General features: G+C 53.7%; 1 protein-coding gene across 1 annotated transcript in view; it reads left to right on the top strand.

The window, feature by feature from the left end:
* The first annotated feature begins 18826 nt into the window (after positions 1-18826).
* Positions 18827-27526, top strand: part of s27a2 (Very long-chain acyl-CoA synthetase) — a 45125-nt gene continuing 36425 nt past the window's right edge. Inside the window, exons 1-2 of the mRNA NM_001141797.1 lie at positions 18827-19353; positions 19659-19868. Coding sequence (NP_001135269.1) covers positions 18879-19353; positions 19659-19868 — 685 coding nt within the window. The 5' untranslated portion in view covers positions 18827-18878. The remainder of the gene's footprint in view (positions 19354-19658; positions 19869-27526) is intronic.

Genomic DNA, 27526 nt, shown 5'->3' with positions numbered 1-27526 from the left:
GAGAGCTGTAGGAGAGGGAGAGCTAGAAGAGAGCTAGACGAGAGAGCTGGGGAGAGGGAGAGCTAGAAGAGAGGGGAGAGCTGGAGGAGAGGGAGAGCTAGAAGAGAGGGGAGAGCTGGAGGAGAGGTGAAGTAGCTAGAATAGAGGGAAGAGCTGGAGGAGAGCGGGGAGAGCTAGAAGAGAGGGGTGAGCTAGAAGGAGAGGGGAGAGCTAGAAGAGAGGGGAGAGCTGGAGGAGAGGTGAAGTAGCTAGAATAGAGGGAAGAGCTGGAGGAGAGGGGAGACTGAAGAGAGGGGGAGAGCTGGAGGAGAGGTGAAGTAGCTAGAATAGAGGGAAGAGCTGGAGGAGAGCGGGAGAGATAGAAGAGGGGGAGCTAGAAGAGAGGGGAGAGCTAGAAGAGAGGGGAGAGCTAGAAGAGAGGAGAGCTGGAGGAGAGGGGAGAGCGAAGAGAGGGGAGAGCTAGAGGAGAGGGATAGATAGAAGAGAGGAGATAGGTAAAGAGAGGGAAGAGCTCGAAGAGGGGAGCTAGAAGAGAGGGGAGAGTTGGAGGAGGCGGGAGAGCTGGAAGCGCTAGAAGAGAGAGCTGGGGGAGAGGGAGAGCTAGAAGAGGGGACAGCTGAGGAGAGCGGGGAGCTAGAAGAGAGGGGAGAGCTAGAAGAGAGGGGAGTTAGAAGAGAGGGGAGAGCTGGAGGAGAGGGAGAGCCAGAAGATAGGGGAGAGCTGGAGGAGAGCGGGAGAGAGGGGAGAGCTAAAAGAGAGGGGAGAGCTAGAGGAGAGCTAGAAGAGAGCTGGAGGATAGGGAGAGCTAGAAGAGAGGGGAGAGCTGGAGGAGAGCTAGAAGAGAGAGCTGTAAATAGGGGAGAGCTAGAAGAGAAGGAAGAGCTAGAAGAGAGGGGAGAGTTGGAGGAGAGCGGAGAGAGGGGAGAGCTAGAAGAGAGGGGAGAGCTAGAGGAGAGCTAGAAGAGAGCTGGAGGATAGGGGGAGAGCTAGAAGAGGGGAGAGCTAGAAGAGAGGGGAGAGCTGTAGGAGAGGGGAGAGCTAGAAGAGAGCTAGACGAGAGAGCTGGGGAGAGGGGAGAGCTCGAAGAGAGGGAGAGCTGGAGGAGAGGGGAGAGCTAGAAGAGAGGGGAGCTGTAGGAGAAGCTAGAAGAGAGAGCTGGAGAGGGGGAGAGCTAGAGAGAGGGGAGAGCTAGAAGAGAGAGGGGAGAGCTGTAGGAGAGGGGAGAGCTAGAAGAGAGGGGAGAGCTGAAGGAGAGGGGAGAGCTAGAAGAGGGAGAGTTGGAGGAGAGTGGGGAGAGCTAGAGGAGAGCTAGAAGAGAGAGCTGGGGAGAGGGGAGAGCTAGAAGAGAGGGGGAGAGCTGGAGGAGAGGGGAGAGCTAGAAGAGAGGGGAGAGATGGAGGAGAGGTGAAGTAGCTAGAATAGAGGGGGGAGAGCTGGAGGAGAGCGGAGAGCTAGAAGAGAGGGGAGAGCTAGAAGAGAGGGGAGAGCTAGAAGAGAGGGGAGAGCTAGAAGAGAGGGGGAGAGCTAGAGGAGAGCTAGAGAGAGAGCTGGAGGAGAGGGGAGAGCTAGAAGAGAGGGGAGAGATAGAAGAGAGGAGATAGCTAAAGAGAGGGGAAGAGCTCGAGGGGAGAGGGGAGAGCTAGAAGAGAGGGGAGAGCTGGAGGAGTGCAGGAAGAGCTAGAAGAGGGGAGAGCTAGAAGAGAGGGGAGAGCTGGAGGAGAGGGGGAGCTAGAAGAGAGGGGAGAGCTAGAGGAGAGCTAGAAGAGAGAGCTGGAGGATAGGGGAGAGCTAGAAGAGAGGGAAGAGCTAGAAGAGAGAGGAGAGCTGGAGGAGAGCTGGAGAAGGGGAGAGCTAGAGGAGAGCTAGAAGAGAGAGCTGGGGGATAGGGGAGAGCTAGAAGAGAGGGGAGAGCTGGAAGAGGGGAGAGCTGGAGGAGAGCTGGAGAGAGGGGAGAGCTGAGAGGAGAGAAGAAGAGAGAGCTGGAGGATAGGGGAGAGCTAGAAGAGAGGGGAGAGCTAGAAGAGAGGGGAGAGCTAGAAGAGAGGGAGAGCTGTAGGAGAGGGAAGCTAGAGAGAGGGGAGAGCTGAAGGAGAGGGGAGAGCTAGAAGAGAAGGGAGAGTTGGAGGAGAGCGGGGAGAGCTAGAGGAGAGCTAGGAGAGAGCTGGGGGAGAGGGAGAGCTAGAAGAGAGGGGAGAGCTGGAGAGAGGGGGGATAGCTAGAAGAGAGGGGAGAGCTAGAAGAGAGGGGAGAGCTGGAGGAGAGGGGAGAGCTAGAAGATGGGGGGAGAGCTGGAGGAGAGCGGGGAGAGAGGGGAGAAGCTAAAAGAGAGGGGAGAGCTAGAGGAGAGCTAGAAGAGAGAGCTGGAGGATAGGGAGAGCTAGAAGAGAGGGGAGAGCTGGAGGAGAGCTAGAAGAGAGAGCTGGAGGATAAGGGGAGAGCTAGAAGAGAGGGAAGAGCTAGAGGGGGAGAGCTGGAGGAGAGCGGAGAGAGGGGAGAGCTAGAAGAGAGGGGAGCTAGAGGGAGAGCTAGGGAAGAGAGAGCTGGAGGATAGGGGAGAGCTAGAAGAGGGGAGAGCTAGAAGAGAGGGGGAGAGCTGTAGGAGAGGGAGAGCTAGAAGAGGGAGAGCTGAAGGAGAGGAGAGCTAGAATAGAGGGGAGAGTTGGAGAGAGCGGGAGAGCTAGAAGAGAGAGCTGGGGGAGGGGAGAGCTGAAGAGAGGGAGAGCTGGAGGAGAGGGAGAGCTAGAAGAGAGGGGAGCTGGGGGAGAGGTGGAAGTAGCTAGAATAGAGGGGAGAGCTGGAGGAGAGCAGGGAGAGCTAGAAGAGAGGGGAGAGCTAGAAGAGAGGGGAGAGCTAGGAAGAGAGGGGAGAGCTAGAAGAGAGGGGAGAGCTAGAAGAGAGGGGAGAGCTAGAGGAGAGCTAGAAGGAGAGCTGGAGGAGAGGGGGAGAGCTAGAAGAGAGGGGAGAGCTGGAGGAGAGGGGAGAGCTAAAGGAGAGCTAGGAGAGAGCTGGAGGAGAGGGGGAGAGCTAGAAGAGAGGGGAGAGCTAGGAGGAGAGAAGCTGGAAGAGAGGGGAGAGCTGGAGGAGAGGTGAAGTAGCTAGAATAGAGGGGAGAGCTGGAGGAGAGCGGGGAGAGCTAGAAGAGAGGGGAGAGCTAGAAGGAGGGGTGAGCTAGAAAGAGAGGGGAGAGCTGGAGGAGAGCAGGGAGAGCTAGAAGAGAGGGGAGAGCTAGAGGAGAGGGAGAGATAGAAGAGAGGAGATAGCTAAAAGAGAGGGAAGAGCTCGAAGAGAGGGGAGCTAGAAGAGAGGGGAGAGAGTTGGAGGAGAGCGGGGAGAGCTAGACGAGCGCTAGAAGAGAGAGCTGGGGAGAGGGGAGAGCTAGAAGAGAGGGGACAGCTGGAGGAGAGCGGGGAGAGCTAGAAGAGAGGGGAGAGCTAGAAGAGAGGGGAGAGCTAGAAGAGAGGGAGAGCTGGAGGAGAGGGGAGAGCTAGAAGATAGGGGGAGAGCTGGAGGAGAAGCGGGGAGAGAGGGGAGAGCTAAAAGAGAGGGGAGAGCTAGAGGAGAGCTAGAGAGAGAGCTGAGGATAGGGAGAGCTAGAAGAGAGGGGGAGAGCTGGAGGAGAGCTAGAAAGAGAGCTGTAAAATAGGGAGAGCTGGAAGAGAGGGAAGAGCTAGAAGAGAGGGGAGAGTTGGAGGAGAGCGGGAGAGGGGAGAGCTAGAAGAGAGGGGAGAGCTAGAGGAGAGCTAGAAGAGAGCTGGAGGATAGGGGAGAGCTAGAAGAGAGGGGAGAGCTAGAAGAGAGGGAGAGCTGTAGGAGAGGGGAGAGCTAGAAGAGAGCTAGACGAGAGAGCTGGGGGAGAGGGGAGAGCTAGAAGAGAGGGGAGAGCTGGAGGAGAGGGGAGAGCTAGAAGAGAGGGGAGAGCTGGAGGAGAGGTGAAGTAGCTAGAATAGAGGGAAGAGCTGGAGGAGAGCGGGGAGAGCTAGAAGAGAGGGGTGAGCTAGAAGAGAGGGGAGAGCTAGAAGAGAGGGGAGAGCTGGAGGAGAGGTGAAGTAGCTAGAATAGAGGGAAGAGCTGGAGGAGAGGGGAGAGCTAGAAGAGAGGGGAGAGCTGGAGGAGAGGTGAAGTAGCTAGAATAGAGGGAAGAGCTGGAGGAGAGCGGGGGACGATAGAAGAGGGGGTGAGCTAGAAGAGAGGGAGAGCTAGAAGAGAGGGGAGAGCAGAGGGGGAGAGCTGGAGGAGAGGGGAGAGCTAGAAGAGAGGGGAGAGCTAGAGGAGAGGGGAGAGATAGAAGAGAGGAGATAGGTAAAAGAGAGGGAAGAGCTCGAAGAGAGGGGAGCTAGAAGAGAGGGGAGAGTTGGAGGAGAGCGGGGAGAGCTAGACGAGCGCTAGAAGAGAGAGCTGGGGAGAGGGGGAGCTAGAAGAGAGGGGACAGCTGGAGGAGAGCGGGGAGAGCTAGAAGAGAGGGGGAGAGCTAGAAGAGAGGAGGACTAGAAGAGAGGGAGAGCTGGAGGAGAGGGGGGAGCTAGAAGATAGGGGAGAGCTGGAGGAGAGCGGGGAGAGAGGGAGAGCTAAAAGAGAGGGGAGAGCTAGAGGAGAGCTAGAAGAGAGAGCTGGAGGATAGGGAGAGCTAGAAGAGAGGGGAGAGCTGGAGGGAGAGCTAGAAGAGAGAGCTGTAAAAAAGGGAGAGCTAGAAGAGAAGGAAGAGCTAGAAGAGAGGGGAGAGTTGGAGGAGCGGGAGAGAGGGGAGAGCTAGAAGAGAGGGAGAGCTAGAGGAGAGCTAGAAGAGAGAGCTGGAGGATAGGGGAGAGCTAGAAGAGAGGGAGAGCTAGAAGAGAGGGGAGAGCTGTAGGAGAGGGGAGAGCTAGAAGAGAGCTAGACGAGAGAGCTGGGGAGAGGGGAGAGCTCGAAGAGAGGGGAGAGCTGGAGGAGAGGGGAGAGCTAGAAGAGGGAGCTGGAGGAGAGGTGAAGTAAGCTAGAATAGAGGAAGAGCTGGAGGAGCGGGGAGAGCTAGAAGAGAGGGGTGAGCTAGAAGAGAGGGGAGAGCTAGAAGAGAGGGGAGAGCTAGAAGAGAGGGAGAGCTGGAGGAGAGGGGAGAGCTAGAAGAGAGGGGAGAGCTGAAGAGAGGGGAGAGTAGAAGAGAGGGGAGAGCTGGAGGAGAGGTGAAGTAGCTAGAATGAGGGGAGAGCTGGAGGAGAGCGGGAGACCTAGAAGAGAGGGGAGAGCTAGAAGAGAGGGGAGAGCTGTAGGGAGAGGGGAGAGCTAGAAGAGAGCTAGACGAGAGAGCTGGGGGAGAGGGGAGTTCTAGAAGAGAGGGGAGAGCTGGAGGAGAGGGGAGAGCTAGAAGAGAGGGGAGAGCTGGAGGAGAGGTGAAGTAGCTAGAATAGAGGGAAGAGCTGGAGGAGAGCGGGAGAGCTGAAGAGAGGGGTGAGCTAGAAGAGAGGGGAGAGCTAGAAGAGAGAGCTAGAAGAGAGGGGAGAGCTGGAGGAGGAGGAGAGCTAGAGAGAGGGGGAGCTAGAAGAGAGGGGAGAGCTAGAGAAGAGGGGAGAGCTGGAGGAGAGGGTGAAGTAGCTAGAATAGAGGAGAGCTGGAGGAGCGGGAGACCTAGAAGAGAGAGGGAGAGCTAGAAGAGAGGGGTGGGAGCTGAAAGAGAGGGAGAGCTAGAAGGAGCTGAGGATGGGGGAGAGCTAGAGAGAGGGGAGAGCTGTAGGAGGGGGAGAGCTGAAGAGCTAGAGAGAGAGCTGGGGGAGGGGGAGAGCTAGAGAGGAGAGCTGGAGGAGAGGGGAGAGCTAGAAGAGAGGGAGAGCTGGAGGGAGGTGAATAGCTAGAATAGAGGGGAAGAGCTGGAGGAGACAGGGAGAGCTAGAAGAGGGTGAGCTAGAAGAGGGGAGAGCTGAGAGAGGGAGAGCTAGAAGAGAGGGAGAGCTGGAGGAGAGGAGAGCTAGAAGAGAGGGGAGAGCTGGAGAGGCGGAAGGAGAGCTAAAGAGAGGGAGAGCTAGAGGAGAGCTAGAGAGAGAGCTGGAGGATAGAGAGAGCTAGAAGAGAGGGGAGAGCTGGAGGAGAGCTGAAGAGAGAGCAAAATGGGGAGAGCTGAGAGGGAGGAGCTAGAAGAGAGTTGGAGGGAGGGGAGAGGGAGAGCTAGAAGAGAGGGGAGAGCTAGAGGAGAGCTAGAAGAGAGCTGGAGGATAGGGGAGAGCTAGAAGAGAGGGGGAGAGCTGAAGAGAGGGAGAGCTGTAGAGAGGGGAGAGCTAGAGGAGAGCTAGACGGAGAGCTGGGGAGAGGGGAGAGCTGGAGGAGAGGGGAGAGCTGAAGAGAGGGAGAACTGGAGGAGAGGTGAAGTAGCTAGAATAGAGGGAAGAGCTGGAGGAGCAGGGAGAGCTAGAAGAGAGGGGTGAGCTAGAAGAGAGGGAGAGCTGGAGGGAGAGCGGGAGAGCTAGAAGAGAGGGGGAGAGCTAGAAGAGGGGAGCTAGAAGAGAGGGGAGAGCTGAAGAGAGGGGAGAGCTGGAGGAGAGGGAGAGCTAGAGAGGGGAGAGCTGGAGGAGAGGGAAGTAGCTAGAATAGAGGGAAGAGCTGGAGGAGAGCGGGGAGAGCTAGAAGAGAGGGGTGAGCTAGAAGAGAGGGGAGAGCTGGAGGAGAGCGGGGAGAGCTAGAAGAGAGGGGTGAGCTAGAAGAGAGGGGGAGAGCTAGAAGAGAGGGGAGAGCTAGAAGAGAGGGAGAGCTGGAGGAGAGGGGGAGAGCTAGAAGATAGGGGAGAGCTGGAGGAGAGCGGGGAGAGAGGGGAGAGCTAAAAGAGAGGGGAGAGCTAGAGGAGAGCTAGAAGAGAGAGCTGGAGGATAGGGAGAGCTAGAAGAGAGGGGAGAGCTGGGAGAGCTAGAAGAGAGAGCTGTAAAATAGGGGAGAGCTAGAAGAGAGGGAAGAGCTAGAAGAGAGGGGAGAGTTGGAGGAGAGCGGGAGAGAGGGGAGAGCTAGAAGAGAGGGGAGAGCTAGAGGAGAGCTAGAAGAAGAGAACTGGAGGATAGGGGAGAGCTAGAAGAGAGGGGAGAGCTAGAAGAGAGGGGAGAGCTGTAGGAGAGGGGAGAGCTAGAAGAGAGCTAGACGAGAGAGCTGGGGAGAGGGAGAGCTGGAGGAGAGGGGAGAGCTAGAAGAGAGGGGAGAACTGGAGGAGAGGTGAAGTAGCTAGAATAGAGGGGAAGAGCTGGAGGAGAGCGGGGAGAGCTAGAAGAGAGGGGTGAGCTAGAAGAGAGGGAGAGCTGGAGGGAGCGGGGAGAGCTAGAAGAGAGGGGGTGAGCTAGAAGAGAGGGGAGAGCTAGAAGAGAGGGGAGAGCTAGAAGAGAGGGGAGAGCTGGAGGAGAGGGGAGAGCTAGAAGAGAGGGGAGAGCTGGAGGAGAGGTGAAGTAGCTAGAATAGAGGGGAGAGCTGGAGGAGAGCGGGGAGACCTAGAAGAGAGGGGAGAGCTAGAAGAGAGGGGTGAGCTAGAAGAGAGGGGAGAGCTAGAAGAGAGAGCTGAGGATAGGGGGAGAGCTAGAAGAGAGGGGAGAGCTAGAAGAGAGGGGAGAGCTGTAGGAGAGGGGAGAGCTAGAAGAGAGCTAGACGAGAGAGCTGGGGGAGAGGGGAGAGCTAGAAAAGAGGGGAGAGCTGGAGGAGAGGGGAGAGCTAGAAGAGAGGGGAGAGCTGGAGGAGAGGTGAAGTAGCTAGAATAGAGGGAAGAGCTGGAGGAGAGCGGGGAGAGCTAGAAGAGAGGGGTGAGCTAGAAGAGAGGGGGAGAGCTAGAAGAGAGGGGAGAGCTAGAAGAGAGGGGAGAGCTAGAAGAGAGGGGAGAGCTGGAGGAGAGGGGAGAGCTAGAAGATAGGGGAGAGCTGGAGGAGAGCGGGGAGAGAGGGGAGAGCTAAAAGAGAGGGGAGAGCTAGAGGAGAGCTAGAAGAGAGAGCTGGAGGATAGGGAGAGCTAGAAGAGAGGGGAGAGCTGGAGGAGAGCTAGAAGAGAGAGCTGTAAAATAGGGGAGAGCTAGAAGAGAGGGAAGAGCTAGAAGAGAGGGGAGAGTTGGAGGAGAGCGGGAGAGAGGGGAGAGCTAGAAGAGAGGGGAGAGCTAGAGGAGAGCTAGAAGAGAGAGCTGGAGGATAGGGGAGAGCTAGAAGAGAGGGGAGAGCTAGAAGAGAGGGGAGAGCTGTAGGAGAGGGGAGAGCTAGAAGAGAGCTAGACGAGAGAGCTGGGGGAGAGGGGAGAGCTGGAGGAGAGGGGAGAGCTAGAAGAGAGGGGAGAACTGGAGGAGAGGTGAAGTAGCTAGAATAGAGGGAAGAGCTGGAGGAGAGCGGGGAGAGCTAGAAGAGAGGGGTGAGCTAGAAGAGAGGGGAGAGCTGGAGGAGAGCGGGGAGAGCTAGAAGAGAGGGGTGAGCTAGAAGAGAGGGGAGAGCTAGAAGAGAGGGGAGAGCTAGAAGAGAGGGGAGAGCTGGAGGAGAGGGGAGAGCTAGAAGAGAGGGGAGAGCTAGAAGAGAGGGGAGAGCTAGAAGAGAGGGGAGAGCTGGAGGAGAGGTGAAGTAGCTAGAATAGAGGGGAGAGCTGGAGGAGAGCGGGGAGACCTAGAAGAGAGGGGAGAGCTAGAAGAGAGGGGTGAGCTAGAAGAGAGGGGAGAGCTAGAAGAGAGAGCTGAGGATAGGGGAGAGCTAGAAGAGAGGGGAGAGCTAGAAGAGAGGGGAGAGCTGTAGGAGAGGGGGAGAGCTAGAAGAGAGCTAGACGAGAGAGCTGGGGAGAGGGGAGAGCTAGAAAAGAGGGGAGAGCTGGAGGAGAGGGGAGAGCTAGAAGAGAGGGGAGAGCTGGAGGAGAGGTGAAGTAGCTAGAATAGAGGGAAGAGATGGAGGAGAGCGGGGAGAGCTAGAAGAGAGGGGTGAGCTAGAAGAGAGGGGAGAGCTAGAAGAGAGGGGAGAGCTAGAGGAGAGCTAGAAGAGAGAGCTGGAGGAGAGGGGAGAGCTAGAAGAGAGGGGAGAGCTGGAGGAGAGGGGAGAGCTAGAAGAGAGGGGAGAGCTAGAAGAGAGGGGAGAGCTGGAGGAGAGGTGAAGTAGCTAGAATAGAGGGGAGAGCTGGAGGAGAGCGGGGAGACCTAGAAGAGAGGGGGAGAGCTAGAAGAGAGGGGTGAGCTAGAAGAGAGGGGAGAGCTAGAAGAGAGGGGAGAGCTAGAAGAGAGGGGAGAGCTAGAGGAGAGCTAGAAGAGAGTGCTGGAGGAGAGGGGAGAGCTAGAAGAGAGGGGAGAGATAGAAGAGAGGAGATAGCTAAAAGAGAGGGAAGAGCTCGAGGAGAGGGGAGAGCTAGAAGAGAGGGGAGAGCTGGAGGAGTGCAGGAAGAGCTAGAAGAGAGGGGAGAGCTAGAAGAGAGGGGAGAGCTGGAGGAGAGGGGAGAGCTGGAGGAGAGGGGAGAGCTAGAAGAGAGGGGAGAGCTAGAGGAGAGCTAGAAGAGAGAGCTGGAGGATAGGGGAGAGCTAGAAGAGAGGGAAGAGCTAGAAGAGAGAGGAGAGCTGGAGGAGAGCGGGAGAGAGGGGAGAGCTAGAAGAGAGGGGAGAGCTAGAAGAGAGCTAGAAGAGAGAGCTGGGGGATAGGGGAGAGCTAGAAGAGAGGGGAGAGCTGGAAGAGGGGGAGAGCTGGAGGAGAGCGGGAGAGAGGGGAGAGCTAGAGGAGAGCTAGAAGAGAGAGCTGGAGGATAGGGGAGAGCTAGAAGAGAGGGGAGAGCTAGAGGAGAGGGGAGAGCTGAAGGAGAGGGGAGAGCTAGAAGAGAGGGGAGAGTTGGAGGAGAGCGGGGAGAGCTAGAGGAGAGCTAGAAGAGAGAGCTGGGGGAGAGGGGAGAGCTAGAAGAGAGGGGAGAGCTGGAGGAGAGGGGAGAGCTAGAAGATAGGGGAGAGCTAGAAGAGAGGGGAGAGCTAGAAGAGAGGGGGAGAGCTGGAGGAGAGGTGAAGTAGCTAGAATAGAGGGGAGAGCTGGAGGAGAGCGGGGAGACGTAGAAGAGAGGGGAGAGCTAGAAGAGAGGGGTGAGCTAGAAGAGAGGGGAGAGCTAGAAGAGAGAGCTGAGGATAGGGGAGAGCTAGAAGAGAGGGGAGAGCTAGAAGAGAGGGGAGAGCTGTAGGAGAGGGGAGAGCTAGAAGAGAGCTAGACGAGAGAGCTGGGGGAGAGGGGAGAGCTAGAAGAGAGGGGAGAGCTGGAGGAGAGGTGAAGTAGCTAGAATAGAGGGAAGAGCTGGAGGAGAGCGGGGAGAGCTAGAAGAGAGGGGTGAGCTAGAAGAGAGGGGGGAGAGCTAGAAGAGAGGGGAGAGCTAGAAGAGAGGGGAGAGCTAGAAGAGAGGGGAGAGCTGGAGGAGAGGGGAGAGCTAGAAGATAGGGGAGAGCTGGAGGAGAGCGGGGAGAGAGGGGAGAGCTAAAAGAGAGGGGAGAGCTAGAGGAGAGCTAGAAGAGAGAGCTGGAGGATAGGGAGAGCTAGAAGAGAGGGGAGAGCTGGAGGAGAGCTAGAAGAGAGAGCTGTAAAATAGGGGAGAGCTAGAAGAGAGGGAAGAGCTAGAAGAGAGGGGAGAGTTGGAGGAGAGCGGGAGAGAGGGGAGAGCTAGAAGAGAGGGGAGAGCTAGAGGAGAGCTAGAAGAGAGAGCTGGAGGATAGGGGAGAGCTAGAAGAGAGGGGAGAGCTAGAAGAGAGGGGAGAGCTGTAGGAGAGGGGAGAGCTAGAAGAGAGCTAGACGAGAGAGCTGGGGGAGAGGGGAGAGCTAGAAGAGAGGGGAGAGCTGGAGGAGAGGGGAGAGCTAGAAGAGAGGGGAGAGCTGGAGGAGAGGTGAAGTAGCTAGAATAGAGGGAAGAGCTGGAGGAGAGCGGGGAGAGCTAGAAGAGAGGGGTGAGCTAGAAGAGAGGGGAGAGCTAGAAGAGAGGGGAGAGCTAGAAGAGAGGGGAGAGCTGGAGGAGAGGGGAGAGCTAGAAGAGAGGGGAGAGCTAGAAGAGAGGGGAGAGCTAGAAGAGAGGGGAGAGCTGGAGGAGAGGTGAAGTAGCTAGAATAGAGGGGAGAGCTGGAGGAGAGCGGGGAGACCTAGAAGAGAGGGGAGAGCTAGAAGAGAGGGGTGAGCTAGAAGAGAGGGGAGAGCTAGAAGAGAGAGCTGAGGATAGGGGAGAGCTAGAAGAGAGGGGAGAGCTAGAAGAGAGGGGAGAGCTGTAGGAGAGGGGAGAGCTAGAAGAGAGCTAGACGAGAGAGCTGGGGGAGAGGGGAGATCTAGAAAAGAGGGGAGAGCTGGAGGAGAGGGGAGAGCTAGAAGAGAGGGGAGAGCTGGAGGAGAGGTGAAGTAGCTAGAATAGAGGGAAGAGCTGGAGGAGAGCGGGGAGAGCTAGAAGAGAGGGGTGAGCTAGAAGAGAGGGGAGAGCTAGAAGAGAGGGGAGAGCTAGAGGAGAGCTAGAAGAGAGAGCTGGAGGAGAGGGGAGAGCTAGAATAGAGGGGAGAGCTGGAGGAGAGGGGAGAGCTAGAAGAGAGGGGAGAGCTAGAAGAGAGGGGAGAGCTGGAGGAGAGGTGAAGTAGCTAGAATAGAGGGGAGAGCTGGAGGAGAGCGGGGAGACCTAGAAGAGAGGGGAGAGCTAGAAGAGAGGGGTGAGCTAGAAGAGAGGGGAGAGCTAGAAGAGAGGGGAGAGCTAGAAGAGAGGGGAGAGCTAGAAGAGAGGGGAGAGCTAGAAGAGAGGGGAGAGCTAGAGGAGAGCTAGAAGAGAGTGCTGGAGGAGAGGGGAGAGCTAGAAGAGAGGGGAGAGATAGAAGAGAGGAGATAGCTAAAAGAGAGGGAAGAGCTCGAGGAGAGGGGAGAGCTAGAAGAGAGGGGAGAGCTGGAGGAGTGCAGGAAGAGCTAGAAGAGAGGGGAGAGCTAGAAGAGAGGGGAGAGCTGGAGGAGAGGGGAGAGCTAGAAGAGAGGGGAGAGCTAGAGGAGAGCTAGAAGAGAGAGCTGGAGGATAGGGGAGAGCTAGAAGAGAGGGAAGAGCTAGAAGAGAGAGGAGAGCTGGAGGAGAGCGGGAGAGAGGGGAGAGCTAGAAGAGAGGGGAGAGCTAGAAGAGAGCTAGAAGAGAGAGCTGGGGGATAGGGGAGAGCTAGAAGAGAGGGGAGAGCTGGAAGAGGGGGAGAGCTGGAGGAGAGCGGGAGAGAGGGGAGAGCTAGAGGAGAGCTAGAAGAGAGAGCTGGAGGATAGGGGAGAGCTAGAAGAGAGGGGAGAGCTAGAGGAGAGGGGAGAGCTGAAGGAGAGGGGAGAGCTAGAAGAGAGGGGAGAGTTGGAGGAGAGCGGGGAGAGCTAGAGGAGAGCTAGAAGAGAGAGCTGGGGGAGAGGGGAGAGCTAGAAGAGAGGGGAGAGCTGGAGGAGAGCGGGGAGAGCTAGAAGAGAGGGGAGAGCTAGAAGAGAGGGGAGAGCTAGAAGATAGGGGAGAGCTAGAAGAGAGCCAGAAGAGAGAGCTGGGGGATAGGGGAGAGCTAGAAGAGAGGGGAGAGCTGGAAGAGGGGGAGAGCTGGAGGAGAGCGGGAGAGAGGGGAGAGCTAGAGGAGAGCTAGAAGAGAGAGCTGGAGGATAGGGGAGAGCTAGAAGAGAGGGGAGAGCTAGAAGAGAGGGGAAAGCTGTAGGAGAGGGGAGAGCTAGAAGAGAGGGGAGAGCTAGAGGAGAGGGGAGAGCTGAAGGAGAGGGGAGAGCTAGAAGAGAGGGGAGAGCTGGAGGAGAGCGGGGAGAGCTAGACGAGAGGGGAGAGCTAGAAGAGAGGGGAGAGCTAGAAGAGAGGGGAGAGCTGGAGGAGAGGGGAGAGCTAGAAGAGAGGGGAGAGCTAGAGGAGAGCTAGAAGAGAGAGCTGGAGGATAGGGAGAGCTAGAAGAGAGGGGAGAGCTAGAGGAGAGCTAGAAGAGAGGGGAGAGCTAGAAGAGAGGAGAGCACTAGAAGAGAGGGGAGAGCTGGAGGAGAGGGGAGAGCTAGAAGACAGGGGAGAGCTGGAGGAGAGCGGGGAGAGCTGGAGGAGAGAGGGGAGAGCTGGAGGAGAGAGGGGAGAGCTGGAGGAGAGCGGGAGAGCTGGAGGAGAGAGGGGAGAGCTGGAGGAGAGATGGGAGAGATAGAGGAGAGAGGGGAGAGCTAGAGGAGAGAGGGGAGAGCTAGAGGAGAGAAAGGAGAGCTAGAGAGGAGATGGGAGAGCTAGAAGAGAGGGGAGAGCTAGAAGAGAGGGGAGAGCTAGAGGATGGAGCTGGAGGAGAGGGAAGAGCTAGAGGAGAGGGGAGAGCAGAGGGAGGAAGGTAGGAACTCCTTTCACTGTTTCCTATGGCCTTCTTAACTTCTATGGGCTACGTGGGACGCTAGCGTCCCACCTGCGGGACACAGCCAGTGAAATATCAGGGCGGCAAATTCAAAAACAACAAAATGTTCTAAATCAACTTTCTCAAACATACATCTATTTTACACCATTTTAAAGATAGACTTCTCATTTTAGATGACATTTGAGTCATTTAGCAGACGCTCTTATCCAGAGCAACTTACAGTAGTGAATACATACATTTCATGCATTCTTAATTTTTTTTACTGGTCCCCCATGGGAATCGAACCCACAACCTTGGCGTTGCACACACCATGCTGGCGTTGCAAACACCATGTTCTACCAACAGAGCCACAGGGAAGCCTCCTTGATGTAACCACATTGTTCGATTTCAAAAAGGCTTTACAGCGAAAGCAAAACATTAGATTATGTTAGGAGAGTACATAGACAAAAATAATCACACAGCCATTTTCCAAGCAAGGACATGTGTCAATAAAACCCAAAACACAGCTAAATGAAGCACTAACCTTTGACGGTCTTCATCAGATGACACTCCTATGACATTATGTTACACAATACATGTAAGTTTTGTTCGATAAAGTTCATATTTATATCCAAAAACAGCATTCTACATTGGCGCATGATGTTCAGAAAATGTATTCCCACCCAAACGTCCGGTGAATGTGCACATCAATTTACAAAAATACTCATCATAAACGTTGACAAAATATATAACAATTATTTAAAGAATTATAGATAGACTACTCCTGGATGCAACCGCTGTCAGATTTTAAAATAGCTTTACGGAGAAAGCGCATTTTTCAATATTCTGAGTACATAGTTCAGCCATCACGGCAAGCTATTCAGACACCCGCCAAGTTCGGGGCAACCTAAACTCAGAATTAGTATTAGAAATATTCTCTTACCTTTGCTGATCTTCGTCAGAATGCACTCCCAGGACTGCTACTTCCACAGGAAATTTTGTTTTTGTTCGAAATAATCCATATTTATGTACAAATACCTCCGTTTTGTTCGTGCGTACAGATCACTTATCCAAAGGCATAACGCGCGAGCGCGGAACCAGAGATGAAAAGTCAAAATGTTCCATTACCGTACTTAGAAGCATGTCAAACGCTGTTTAAAATCAATCTTTATGGTATTTTTTACGTAAAATTGCGATAATATTCCAACCGGACAATAGCATATTCATTCAAGAAGAAAAAGAAGGAATGGTGCGTTCGCGTGACCGCGCATATCCAATCCCTTTGTTGCCAGGCAGTCCACTCAGAAACTGAGCTCCTATTATCTGCCCAGTGACAGGAGAATGCTCAAACCACTTTCTGAAGGCTGTTGACAGCCAATGGAAGCCTTAGGAAGTGCAACGTCCCCCACAGACACTGTAGTTTTGATAGAGAATCAAAAGAAGAACTACAATTCTCAGACTTTCCACTTCCTGCTTGGATTTTCCTCAGGTTTTTGCCTGCCATATGAGTTCTGTTATACTCACAGACACCATTCAAACAGTTTTAGAAACTACTTCAGAGTGTTTTCTATCCAAATCTACTAATCATATGCATATTCTAGTTTCTGGGCCAGAGTAGTAACCTGTTTAAATTGGGTACGTTTTTCATCCAGCCGTGAAAATACTGCCTCCTAGCCCAGACAGGTTAATGTAACAATAGGATGTGGCAACTGGCATATAGTACACACACACACACACACACACACACACACACACACACACACACACACACACACACACACACACACACACACACACACACACACAAGCAAGGACATGTGTCAATAAAACCCAAAACACAGCTAAATGAAGCACTAACCTTTGACGGTCTTCATCAGATGACACTCCTATGACATTATGTTACACAATACATGTAAGTTTTGTTCGATAAAGTTCATATTTATATCCAAAAACAGCATTCTACATTGGCGCATGATGTTCAGAAAATGTATTCCCACCCAAACGTCCGGTGAATGTGCACATCAATTTACAAAAATACTCATCATAAACGTTGACAAAATATATAACAATTATTTAAAGAATTATAGATAGACTACTCCTGGATGCAACCGCTGTCAGATTTTAAAATAGCTTTACGGAGAAAGCGCATTTTTCAATATTCTGAGTACATAGTTCAGCCATCACGGCAAGCTATTCAGACACCCGCCAAGTTCGGGGCAACCTAAACTCAGAATTAGTATTAGAAATATTCTCTTACCTTTGCTGATCTTCGTCAGAATGCACTCCCAGGACTGCTACTTCCACAGGAAATGTTGTTTTTATTCGAAATAATCCATATTTATGTACAAATACCTCCGTTTTGTTCGTGCGTACAGATCACTTATCCAAAGGCATAACGCGCGAGCGCGGAACCAGAGATGAAAAGTCAAAATGTTCCATTACCGTACTTAGAAGCATGTCAAACGCTGTTTAAAATCAATCTTTATGGTATTTTTTACGTAAAATTGCGATAATATTCCAACCGGACAATAGCATATTCATTCAAGAAGAAAAAGAAGGAATGGTGCGTTCGCGTGACCGCGCATATCCAATCCCTTTGTTGCCAGGCAGTCCACTCAGAAACTGAGCTCCTATTATCTGCCCAGTGACAGGAGAATGCTCAAACCACTTTCTGAAGGCTGTTGACAGCCAATGGAAGCCTTAGGAAGTGCAACGTCCCCCACAGACACTGTAGTTTTGATAGAGAATCAAAAGAAGAACTACAATTCTCAGACTTTCCACTTCCTGCTTGGATTTTCCTCAGGTTTTTGCCTGCCATATGAGTTCTGTTATACTCACAGACACCATTCAAACAGTTTTAGAAACTACTTCAGAGTGTTTTCTATCCAAATCTACTAATCATATGCATATTCTAGTTTCTGGGCCAGAGTAGTAACCTGTTTAAATTGGGTACGTTTTTCATCCAGCCGTGAAAATACTGCCTCCTAGCCCAGACAGGTTAATGTAACAATAGGATGTGGCAACTGGCATATAGTACACACACACACACACACACACACACACACACACACACACACACACACACACACACACACACACACACACACACACACACACACACACACACACACACACACACACACACACACACACACACACACACACACACACACACAGACGTACTAGCGGTCTAAATACTAAAGCTGTAAATTGGCCTGCGTTCAAAAGTGCCATTAATCATTGATCCATGTGTTGTTGTTCAGCGTTCACTTGGGTGGCAGGAAGCCTAGTGGTTAGAGTGTTGGGTCAGTAACCGAAAGGTTGCTAGATCGAATCCCCTGTCAAAGTGCAAGATTGTATTGATAGGTATCCAAGCAGTGCATGCAGAGGCAGACTACTGTATGGCTATTTGACCAAGAAGGAGAGTGATGCAGTGCTGCATCAGATGACCTGGACTCCACAATCACCCCACCTCAACTCAATTGAGACGGGTTAGGATGAGTTGGATTGCAGAGTGAAGGAAAAGCAGTCAACAAGTGCCCAGCATATGTGGGAACTCCTTCAAAACTGTTGGAAAAGCATTCCAGGTGAAGCTGGTTGAGAGAATGCCAAGAGTGTGCAAAGCTATCATCAAGGCAAAGGGTAGCTACTTTGAAGAATCTAAAATGTATTTTGAATTGTTCAACACTTTTTTGGTTACTACATGATTCCATATCTGTTAGGGGTGGGGAGAATTGCTGTTGTTTTGCTCATCTCATGCTTTTGTTCACATTTTGTCATGATGCTGAGAGAACATTTTGCTGTTTTAAAGCTTATTTCCTGCTATTCTACCCATTTTTCTATCACATGCTACCTAGGGCCCCACCCAAAGATAGGCTTGGGGCCCTGGGGCACGTGCCCTGCATGCCCATCTGGAAATCCCACTCTGAGCGCATTAGCTCAATCACCACGAGGATATCCTAGATCCAGTTAATATGAGTAGTCTGAAAGCAGGCTAACTCTGCTCCCTCCCTGCAGCCTGCTATGTTTTGTGTGTGTGTGTGTGTGTGTGTGTGTGTGTGTGTGTGTGTGTGTGTGTGTGTGTGTGTGTGTGTGTGTGTGTGTGTGTGTGTGTGTGTGTGTGGCACCTGGGTCATTAGAATGAACATGACCCTGGTGTACTGTGAATAAGGTAAAGGGTCTCAGTCTAGTAAATAAGCCCTTCCAACCCCACAACCTGACTCACTGACTGTAACCTACATTCTTTACTGTCCTGTTGTGGTGTCAATCTGATTAGGGATCAGCAGGAAGGCTTCTAAGTGACATAAAGCGTCCTGTCAGCCAGGAGCCATCTGCTAACTTCCATTTTATCTCAGGCAGAGCCGCCTCTGCCTATACGCAGACTACGTGCTAACCGTCAGGGTCAGTCGGCGTCTCAACTTACTGTTGAGAGATAGCATAGTAGAATACACAATGTGCAATTTTTAAACGTGGTTGTGCATCAGCAGTTTTCCTCTTGTTATGTCAGTTACTGACAGTCAATCAGTTAGTCATGTCAGCTAACAATTTACAGATTGCCAGTTATCTAAACCTTGTAGAAACATGGGCCGAATTATTGACCGGGCACACAAGGCACGTGCCCAGGGGCCCTGACCTCCATTGGGCCAGCATTTATTCTGTTAGTCACTCTCACTCAGATATCGGTTGATTATGACATACAGTACCAGTCAAAAATTTGGACACACCTACTCATTCAAGTGTTTTTCTTTATTTTTACTATTTTCTACATTGTAGAATAATAGTGAAGACATCAAAACTATAAAATAACATATATGGAATCATGTATCTTATTATTGCTTGTTATAGCCTAATGTTAGCTAGCTAACATTGAACCTGGTTGGTAAGCTACCTGCACTTTGCAAGCATCCATTTTAATACTGCGACAACTGTTAGCCAGTTAGGTGGTGTGCTTGACTGCTGTTGTTAGGACAGAACGCTCGGATCAACCCTTAAAGAGATTGGTGGAGCTAAAGCTTAAGAGGGTGTGAGAGATACTGAATGTGTGTAGACAAAGAAGAGCTCTCCAGTAGGTACCAAAACATTCAAAGGCCATTTTCTCAAAAGTGAGGTTACAGTTTTATCAACGTTCAAAGCAGAATTACTTTGCCATTGTTCATCGAATGCAGTGTATGATATACAATTTTGTAGGTCTGTGTCTCTGCTTTTATCCAATGTAAAATGTTGCTACATAAGACCGATTCAAGGCGGTCAGCCACAAATGTTATCTTCGCAGCCATGAGGTGGACCCCTAAATTGTTATGCCTGCGACGTTGGGGGTCAACCAAATCTCGTGGAGGGCCCCCAAAACGCAAGAGGCGGCTCTGTGTGTGCAGTTCTGTGTGTGCGGCTCTGTGTGTGTATTGTGAGCTGTAAGAGGGTGTTTAATATGGGATTTCAGAAGAAAGAATGAAAAACGTGGGCCTGCTGCACTATTAAATACTCAATGCCACGCCCTCACTTGAAAAAAAAACATGTTTGGTCGAGTTGAGCCATTCCACATTTGGAAGAAAAAAACTCGCCCGCAAAGGCAGTACTGTAAGCTGTGAATCTACAATTCACCCAGAAGCATAGGAGCTCGACGTTGTGCTCAACAATGTACTTGGTTTCTATCCTTTTTGCCAGTTTGGCCATTACACCGCTAGTTCTTAAAATGTTCTTCCCTTACTTCTGGAAAGATGCATTCTACCTCGCGAACTTGGTTCGTACTTTGCTGAAGTTTGTTTTACGGAGGAGAAGAAAACCGTTATTTTTGGTTTTGGACCGATTTTTGGAGCAGTCGGTCGCGCATGCCGACAGACCGTTCATCGTGTTTGAAAATAAAACCTATTCGTATCTGGACACGGACAGAAGAAGCAACAAAATAGCCAATGCTTTACAGAGGCACTCGAAGCTGCGACCGGGGGATAACGTGGCTCTTTTTATGGGAAACGAACCTGCCTTCATCTTCACCTGGCTGGCCCTGGCCAAACTGGGATGTCCCGTAGCGCTTCTCAACTATAACATCAGATCTAGATCTCTGCTGCACTGCTTCAACTGTTGCAGCGCCAAGCTGCTCATAGCAGCCGAAGGTAAGTGATCAGTACCACTGGTTCAGTAGGCAGAGAAACTCATCCTGAGGCTAATTCCTCATAGGCAGACGTGTCTGGTTGAGATTACTACATTATGACAATAGGTGTTGTTATTAGTTTATCAGAGACATGCACATCCACACTGATGGAATGAAAAAGACAAACATGTGTCATAGCCAATTGGAACACAAATGATAATGATAATCACATGATCGGTCATTCAATCACATGGGGGCGAAAGCTTTTTTTAAAATTCTCTGCAGTCCAGTTTTGATGAAATATTGAATGTTGAGTTGTTTTCTCAGAGCTGCAGGAAGCGGTGGAGGAAGTGCTTCCATCCCTGAGGGAGCAGAGTGTGTGTGTCTACCTGATGACTAAACAGTGTGACACACCTGGCATGGAGGGGTTCTCTGACCAGGTGGAGGAAGCATCGGACACACCTCTCCCTCAGGCCCTCCGCTCAGACATCACCTTCAAAAGCCCCGCTGTCTACATCTACACCTCTGGGACCACAGGTGAGGGAGGACGGAGGGGAAGGGAGAGGTACAGGTGAGGGGGAGGGCGGAGGGGAAGGGAGAGGGAGGGGTACAGGTGAGGGGGAGGGCGGAGGGGAAGGGAGAGGGAGGGGTACAGGTGAGGGGGAGGACGGAGGGGAAGGGAGAGGTACAGGTGAGGGGGAGGGCGGAGGGGAAGGGAGAGGGAGGGGTACAGGTGAGGGGGAGGACGGAGGGGAAGGGAGAGGTACAGGTGAGGGGGAGGGCGGAGGGGAAGGGAGAGGGAGGGGTACAGGTGAGGGGGGGAGGACGGAGGGGAAGGGAAGGGAGGGGTACAGGTGAGGGGGATAGGGAGGGGAAGGGAGAGGGAGGGGTACAGGTGGGGGAGGACGGAGGGGAAGGGAGAGGGAGGGGTACAGGTGAGGGGGATACGGAGGGGAAGGGAGAGGGAGGGGTACAGGTGAGGGGGAGGACGGAGGGTGAAGGGAGAGGGAGGGGTACGGGTGAGGGGGAGGACGGAGGACGGAGGGGAAGGGAGAGGGAGGGGTACAGGTTAGGGGGAGGACGGAGGGGAAGGGAGAGGGAGGGGTACAGGTGGGGGAGGACGGAGGGGAAGGGAGAGGGAGGGGTACAGGTGAGGGGGAGGACGGAGGGGAAGGGAGAGGGAGGGGTACAGGTGAGGGGGAGGACGGAGGGGAAGGGAGAGGGAGGGGTACAGGTGAGGGGGATACGGAGGGGAAGGGAGAGGGAGGGGTACAGGTGAGGGGGATACGGAGGGGAAGGGAGAGGGAGGGGTACAGGTGAGGGGGAGGACGGAGGGGAAGGGAGAGGGAGGGGTACAGGTGAGGGGGAGGATGGAGGGGAAGGGAGAGGGAGGGGGTACAGGTGGGGGGGAGGACGGAGGGGAAGGGAGAAGGAGGGGTACAGGTGAGGGGGAGGACAGAGGGGAAGGGAGAGGGAGGGGTACAGGTGAGGGGGATACGGAGGGGAAGGGAGAGGGAGGGGTACAGGTGAGGGGGAGGACGGAGGGGAAGGGAGAGGGAGGGGTACAGGTGAGGGGGATACGGAAGGGAAGGGAGAGGGAGGGGTACAGGTGAGGGGGAGGACGGAGGGGAAGGGAGAGGGAGGGGTACAGGTGAGGGGGAGGACGGAGGGGAAGGGACAGGGAGGGGTACAGGTGAGGGGGAGGACGGAGGGGAAGGGAGAGGGAGGGGTACAGGTGAGGGGGATACGGATGGGAGAGGGAGGGGTACAGGTGAGGGGGAGGACGGAGAGGAAGGGAGAGGGAGGGAGAGGTACAGAAGCAGTATAGTACCCCCCCTGTCTTCTGCCTGAAGCAGCCACTGTATATGACCCCCCTGTCTTCTGCCTGAAGCAGCCACTGTATATGATCCCCCCTGTCTTCTGCCTGAAGCAGCCACTGTATATGATCCCCCTGTCTTCTGCCTGAAGCAGCCACTGTATATGATCCCCCCGTCTTCTGCCTGAAGCAGCCACTGTATATGACCCCCCTGTCTTCTGCCTGAAGCAGCCACTGTATATGATCCCCCCTGTCTTCTGCCTGAAGCAGCCACTGCATATGATCCCCCCTGTCTTCTGCCTGAAGCAGCCACTGTATATGATCCCCCTGTCTTCTGCCTGGAAGCAGCCACTGTATATGATCCCCCCTGTCTTCTGCCTGAAGCAGCCACTGCATATGATCCCCCCTGTCTTCTGCCTGAAGCAGCCACTGCATATGATCCCCCCTGTCTTCTGCCTGAAGCAGCCACTGCATACGACCCCCCTGTCTTCTGCCTGAATCAGCTACTGCATACGATCCCCCCTGTCTTCTGCCTGAATCAGCCACTGCATATGATCCCCCTGTCTTCTGCCTGAAGCAGCCACTGTATATGATCCCCCTGTCTTCTGCCTGAAGCAGCCACTGTATGTGACCCCCCCGTCTTCTGCCTGAAGCAGCCACTGTATATGACCCCCCGTCTTCTGCCTGAAGCAGCCACTGTATATGATCCCCCCTGTCTTCTGCCTGAAGCAGCCACTGTATATGATCCCCCTGTCTTCTGCCTGAAGCAGCCACTGCATATGATCCCCCTGTCTTCTGCCTGAAGCAGCCACTGTATATGACCCCCCTGTCTTCTGCCTGAAGCAGCCACTGTATATGATCCCCCTGTCTTCTGCCTGAAGCAGCCACTGTATATGACCCCCCCTGTATTCTGCCTGAAGCAGCCACTGTATATGACCCCCCTGTCTTCTGCCTGAAGCAGCCAGTGCATATGATCCCCGCCATCTTCTGCCTGAAGCAGCCACTGTATATGACCCCCCTGTCTTCTGCCTGAAGCAGCCACTGTATATGATCCCCCCTGTCTTCTGCCTGAAGCAGCCACTGTATATGACCCCCCCCGTCTTCTGCCTGAAGCAGCCACTGTATATGACCCCCCTGTCTTCTGCCTGAAGCAGCCACTGCATATGATCCCACCCTGTCTTCTGCCTGAAGTAGCCACTGTATATGACCCCCTGTCTTCTGCCTGAAGCAGCCACTGTATATGATCCCCCTGTCTTCTGCCTGAAGCAGCCACTGTATATGACCCCCCTGTCTTCTGCCTGAAGCAGCCACTGTATATGATCCCCCTGTCTTCTGCCTGAAGCAGCCACTGTATATGATCCCCCTGTCTTCTGCCTGAAGCAGCCACTGCATATGATCCCCCCTGTCGTCTGCCTGAAGAAGCCACTGTATATGACCCCCCTGTCTTCTGCCTGAAGAAGCCACTGTATATGATCCCCCCTGTCTTCTGCATGAAGCAGCCACTGTATATGACCCCCTGTCTTCTGCCTGAAGCAGCCACTGTATATGATCCCCCTGTCTTCTGCCTGAAGCAGCCACTGTATATGACCCCCCGTCTTCTGCCTGAAGCAGCCACTGTATATGATCCCCCTGTCTTCTGCCTGAAGCAGCCACTGCATATGATCCCCCCTGTCTTCTGCCTGAAGCAGCCACTGCATATGATCCCCCTGTCTTCTGCCTGAAGCAGCCACTGTATATGATCCCCCCTGTCTTCTGCCTGAAGCAGCCACTGTATATGACCCCCCTGTTTTCTGCCTGAAGCAGCCACTGTATATGATCCCCCTGTCTTCTGCCTGAAGCAGCCACTGTATATGACCCCCCTGTCTTCTGCCTGAAGCAGCCACTGTATATGACCCCCCTGTCTTCTGCCTGAAGCAGCCACTGTATATGATCCCCCGTCTTCTGCCTGAAGCAGCCACTGTATATGACCCCCCGTCTTCTGCCTGAAGCAGCCACTGTATATGATCCCCCCTGTCTTCTGCCTGAAGCAGCCACTGCATATGATCCCCCCTGTCTTCTGCCTGAAGCAGCCACTGCATATGATCCCCCTGTCTTCTGCCTGAAGCAGCCACTGTATATGATCCCCCTGTCTTCTGCCTGAAGCAGCCACTGCATATGATCCCCCCTGTCTTCTGCCTGAAGCAGCCACTGTATATGACCCCCCTGTCTTCTGCCTGAAGCAGCCACTGTATATGATCCCCCCTGTCTTCTGCCTGAAGCAGCCACTGTATATGACCCCCCTGTCTTCTGCCTGAAGCAGCCACTGTATATGACCCCCCTGTCTTCTGCCTGAAGCAGCCAGTGCATATGATCCCCGCCATCTTCTGCCTGAAGCAGCCACTGTATATGACCCCCCTGTCTTCTGCCTGAAGCAGCCACTGTATATGATCCCCCCCTGTCTTCTGCCTGAAGCAGCCACTGTATATGACCCCCCCCGTCTTCTGCCTGAAGCAGCCACTGTATATGACCCCCCTGTCTTCTGCCTGAAGCAGCCACTGCATATGATCCCACCCTGTCTTCTGCCTGAAGTAGCCACTGTATATGACCCCCCTGTCTTCTGCCTGAAGCAGCCACTGTATATGATCCCCCTGTCTTCTGCCTGAAGCAGCCACTGTATATGACCCCCCTGTCTTCTGCCTGAAGCAGCCACTGTATATGATCCCCCTGTCTTCTGCCTGAAGCAGCCACTGTATATGATCCCCCTGTCTTCTGCCTGAAGCAGCCACTGCATATGATCCCCCCTGTCGTCTGCCTGAAGAAGCCACTGTATATGACCCCCTGTCTTCTGCCTGAAGAAGCCACTGTATATGATCCCCCCTGTCTTCTGCATGAAGCAGCCACTGTATATGACCCCCCTGTCTTCTGCCTGAAGCAGCCACTGTATATGATCCCCCTGTCTTCTGCCTGAAGCAGCCACTGTATATGACCCCCCCGTCTTCTGCCTGAAGCAGCCACTGTATATGATCCCCCCTGTCTTCTGCCTGAAGCAGCCACTGCATATGATCCCCCCTGTCTTCTGCCTGAAGCAGCCACTGCATATGATCCCCCTGTCTTCTGCCTGAAGCAGCCACTGTATATGAACCCCCCTGTCTTCTGCCTGAAGCAGCCACTGTATATGACCCCCCTGTTTTCTGCCTGAAGCAGCCACTGTATATGATCCCCCCTGTCTTCTGCCTGAAGCAGCCACTGTATATGACCCCCCTGTCTTCTGCCTGAAGCAGCCACTGTATATGATCCCCCTGTCTTCTGCCTGAAGCAGCCACTGTATATGACCCCCCTGTCTTCTGCCTGAAGCAGCCACTGTATATGATCCCCCCTGTCTTCTGCCTGAAGCAGCCACTGTATATGATCCCCCTGTCTTCTGCCTGAAGCAGCCACTGTATATGACCCCCCTGTCTCCTGCCTGAAGCAGCCACTGTATATGATCCCCCCTGTCTTCTGCCTGAAGCAGCCACTGTATATGAACCCCCCTGTCTTCTGCCTGAAGCAGCCACTGTATATGATCCCCCCCGTCTTCTGCCTGAAGCAGCCACTGTATATGACCCCCTGTCTTCTGCCTGAAGCAGCCACTGTATATGATCCCCCGGTCTTCTGCCTGAAGCAGCCACTGCATATGATCCCCCTGTCTTCTGCCTGAAGCAGCCACTGTATATGATCCCCCTGTCTTCTGCCTGAAGCAGCCACTGTATATGATCCCCCCTGTCTTCTGCCTGAAGCAGCCACTGTATATGATCCCCCCTGTCTTCTGCCTGGAAGCAGCCACTGTATATGATCCCCCCTGTCTTCTGCCTGAAGCAGCCACTGTATATGACCCCCCTGTCTTCTGCCTGAAGCAGCCACTGTATATGATCCCCCTGTCTTCTGCCTGAAGCAGCCACTGCATATGATCCCCCCTGTCTTCTGCCTGAAGCAGCCACTGTATATGACCCCCTGTCTTCTGCCTGAAGCAGCCACTGTATATGATCCCCCTGTCTTCTGCCTGAAGCAGCCACTGTATATGATCCCCCCTGTCTTCTGCCTGAAGCAGCCACTGTATATGATCCCCCCGTCTTCTGCCTGAAGCAGCCACTGTATATGACCCCCCTGTCTTCTGCCTGAAGCAGCCACTGTATATGATCCCCCCTGTCTTCTGCCTGAAGCAGCCACTGCATATGATCCCCCTGTCTTCTGCCTGAAGCAGCCACTGTATATGATCCCCCCTGTCTTCTGCCTGAAGCAGCCACTGTATATGATCCCCCCTGTCTTCTGCCTGAAGCAGCCACTGCATATGATCCCCCTGTCTTCTGCCTGAAGCAGCCACTGCATATGATCCCCCCTGTCTTCTGCCTGAAGCAGCCACTGCATACGACCCCCCTGTCTTCTGCCTGAATCAGCTACTGCATACGATCCCCCCTGTCTTCTGCCTGAATCAGCCACTGCATATGATCCCCCTGTCTTCTGCCTGAAGCAGCCACTGTATATGATCCCCCTGTCTTCTGCCTGAAGCAGCCACTGTATGTGACCCCCCGTCTTCTGCCTGAAGCAGCCACTGTATATGACCCCCCGTCTTCTGCCTGAAGCAGCCACTGTATATGATCCCCCCTGTCTTCTGCCTGAAGCAGCCACTGTATATGATCCCCCTGTCTTCTGCCTGAAGCAGCCACTGCATATGATCCCCCCTGTCTTCTGCCTGAAGCAGCCACTGTATATGACCCCCCTGTCTTCTGCCTGAAGCAGCCACTGTATATGATCCCCCCTGTCTTCTGCCTGAAGCAGCCACTGTATATGACCCCCCCCTGTATTCTGCCTGAAGCAGCCACTGTATATGACCCCCCCTGTCTTCTGCCTGAAGCAGCCAGTGCATATGATCCCCGCCATCTTCTGCCTGAAGCAGCCACTGTATATGACCCCCCTGTCTTCTGCCTGAAGCAGCCACTGTATATGATCCCCCTGTCTTCTGCCTGAAGCAGCCACTGTATATGACCCCCCCGTCTTCTGCCTGAAGCAGCCACTGTATATGACCCCCCTGTCTTCTGCCTGAAGCAGCCACTGCATATGATCCCACCCTGTCTTCTGCCTGAAGTAGCCACTGTATATGACCCCCCTGTCTTCTGCCTGAAGCAGCCACTGTATATGATCCCCTGTCTTCTGCCTGAAGCAGCCACTGTATATGACCCCCCTGTCTTCTGCCTGAAGCAGCCACTGTATATGATCCCCCCTGTCTTCTGCCTGAAGCAGCCACTGTATATGATCCCCCTGTCTTCTGCCTGAAGCAGCCACTGCATATGATCCCCCCTGTCGTCTGCCTGAAGAAGCCACTGTATATGACCCCCCTGTCTTCTGCCTGAAGAAGCCACTGTATATGATCCCCCCTGTCTTCTGCATGAAGCAGCCACTGTATATGACCCCCCTGTCTTCTGCCTGAAGCAGCCACTGTATATGATCCCCCTGTCTTCTGCCTGAAGCAGCCACTGTATATGACCCCCCCGTCTTCTGCCTGAAGCAGCCACTGTATATGATCCCCCTGTCTTCTGCCTGAAGCAGCCACTGCATATGATCCCCCTGTCTTCTGCCTGAAGCAGCCACTGCATATGATCCCCCTGTCTTCTGCCTGAAGCAGCCACTGTATATGATCCCCCCTGTCTTCTGCCTGAAGCAGCCACTGTATATGACCCCCCTGTTTTCTGCCTGAAGCAGCCACTGTATATGATCCCCCCTGTCTTCTGCCTGAAGCAGCCACTGTATATGACCCCCCTGTCTTCTGCCTGAAGCAGCCACTGTATATGACCCCCCTGTCTTCTGCCTGAAGCAGCCACTGTATATGATCCCCGTCTTCTGCCTGAAGCAGCCACTGTATATGACCCCCCGTCTTCTGCCTGAAGCAGCCACTGTATATGATCCCCCCTGTCTTCTGCCTGAAGCAGCCACTGCATATGATCCCCCCTGTCTTCTGCCTGAAGCAGCCACTGCATATGATCCCCCTGTCTTCTGCCTGAAGCAGCCACTGTATATGATCCCCCTGTCTTCTGCCTGAAGCAGCCACTGCATATGATCCCCCCCTGTCTTCTGCCTGAAGCAGCCACTGTATATGACCCCCTGTCTTCTGCCTGAAGCAGCCACTGTATATGATCCCCCTGTCTTCTGCCTGAAGCAGCCACTGTATATGACCCCCCTGTCTTCTGCCTGAAGCAGCCACTGTATATGACCCCCCCCTGTCTTCTGCCTGAAGCAGCCAGTGCATATGATCCCCGCCATCTTCTGCCTGAAGCAGCCACTGTATATGACCCCCCTGTCTTCTGCCTGAAGCAGCCACTGTATATGATCCCCCTGTCTTCTGCCTGAAGCAGCCACTGTATATGAC

Source organism: Salmo salar, chromosome ssa26, assembly GCF_905237065.1.
Source record: "Salmo salar chromosome ssa26, Ssal_v3.1, whole genome shotgun sequence".
NCBI lineage: Eukaryota > Metazoa > Chordata > Actinopteri > Salmoniformes > Salmonidae > Salmo > Salmo salar.
Note: the sequence above shows the minus strand (reverse complement) of the source record. Positions and strands in the feature narration are given on the sequence as shown.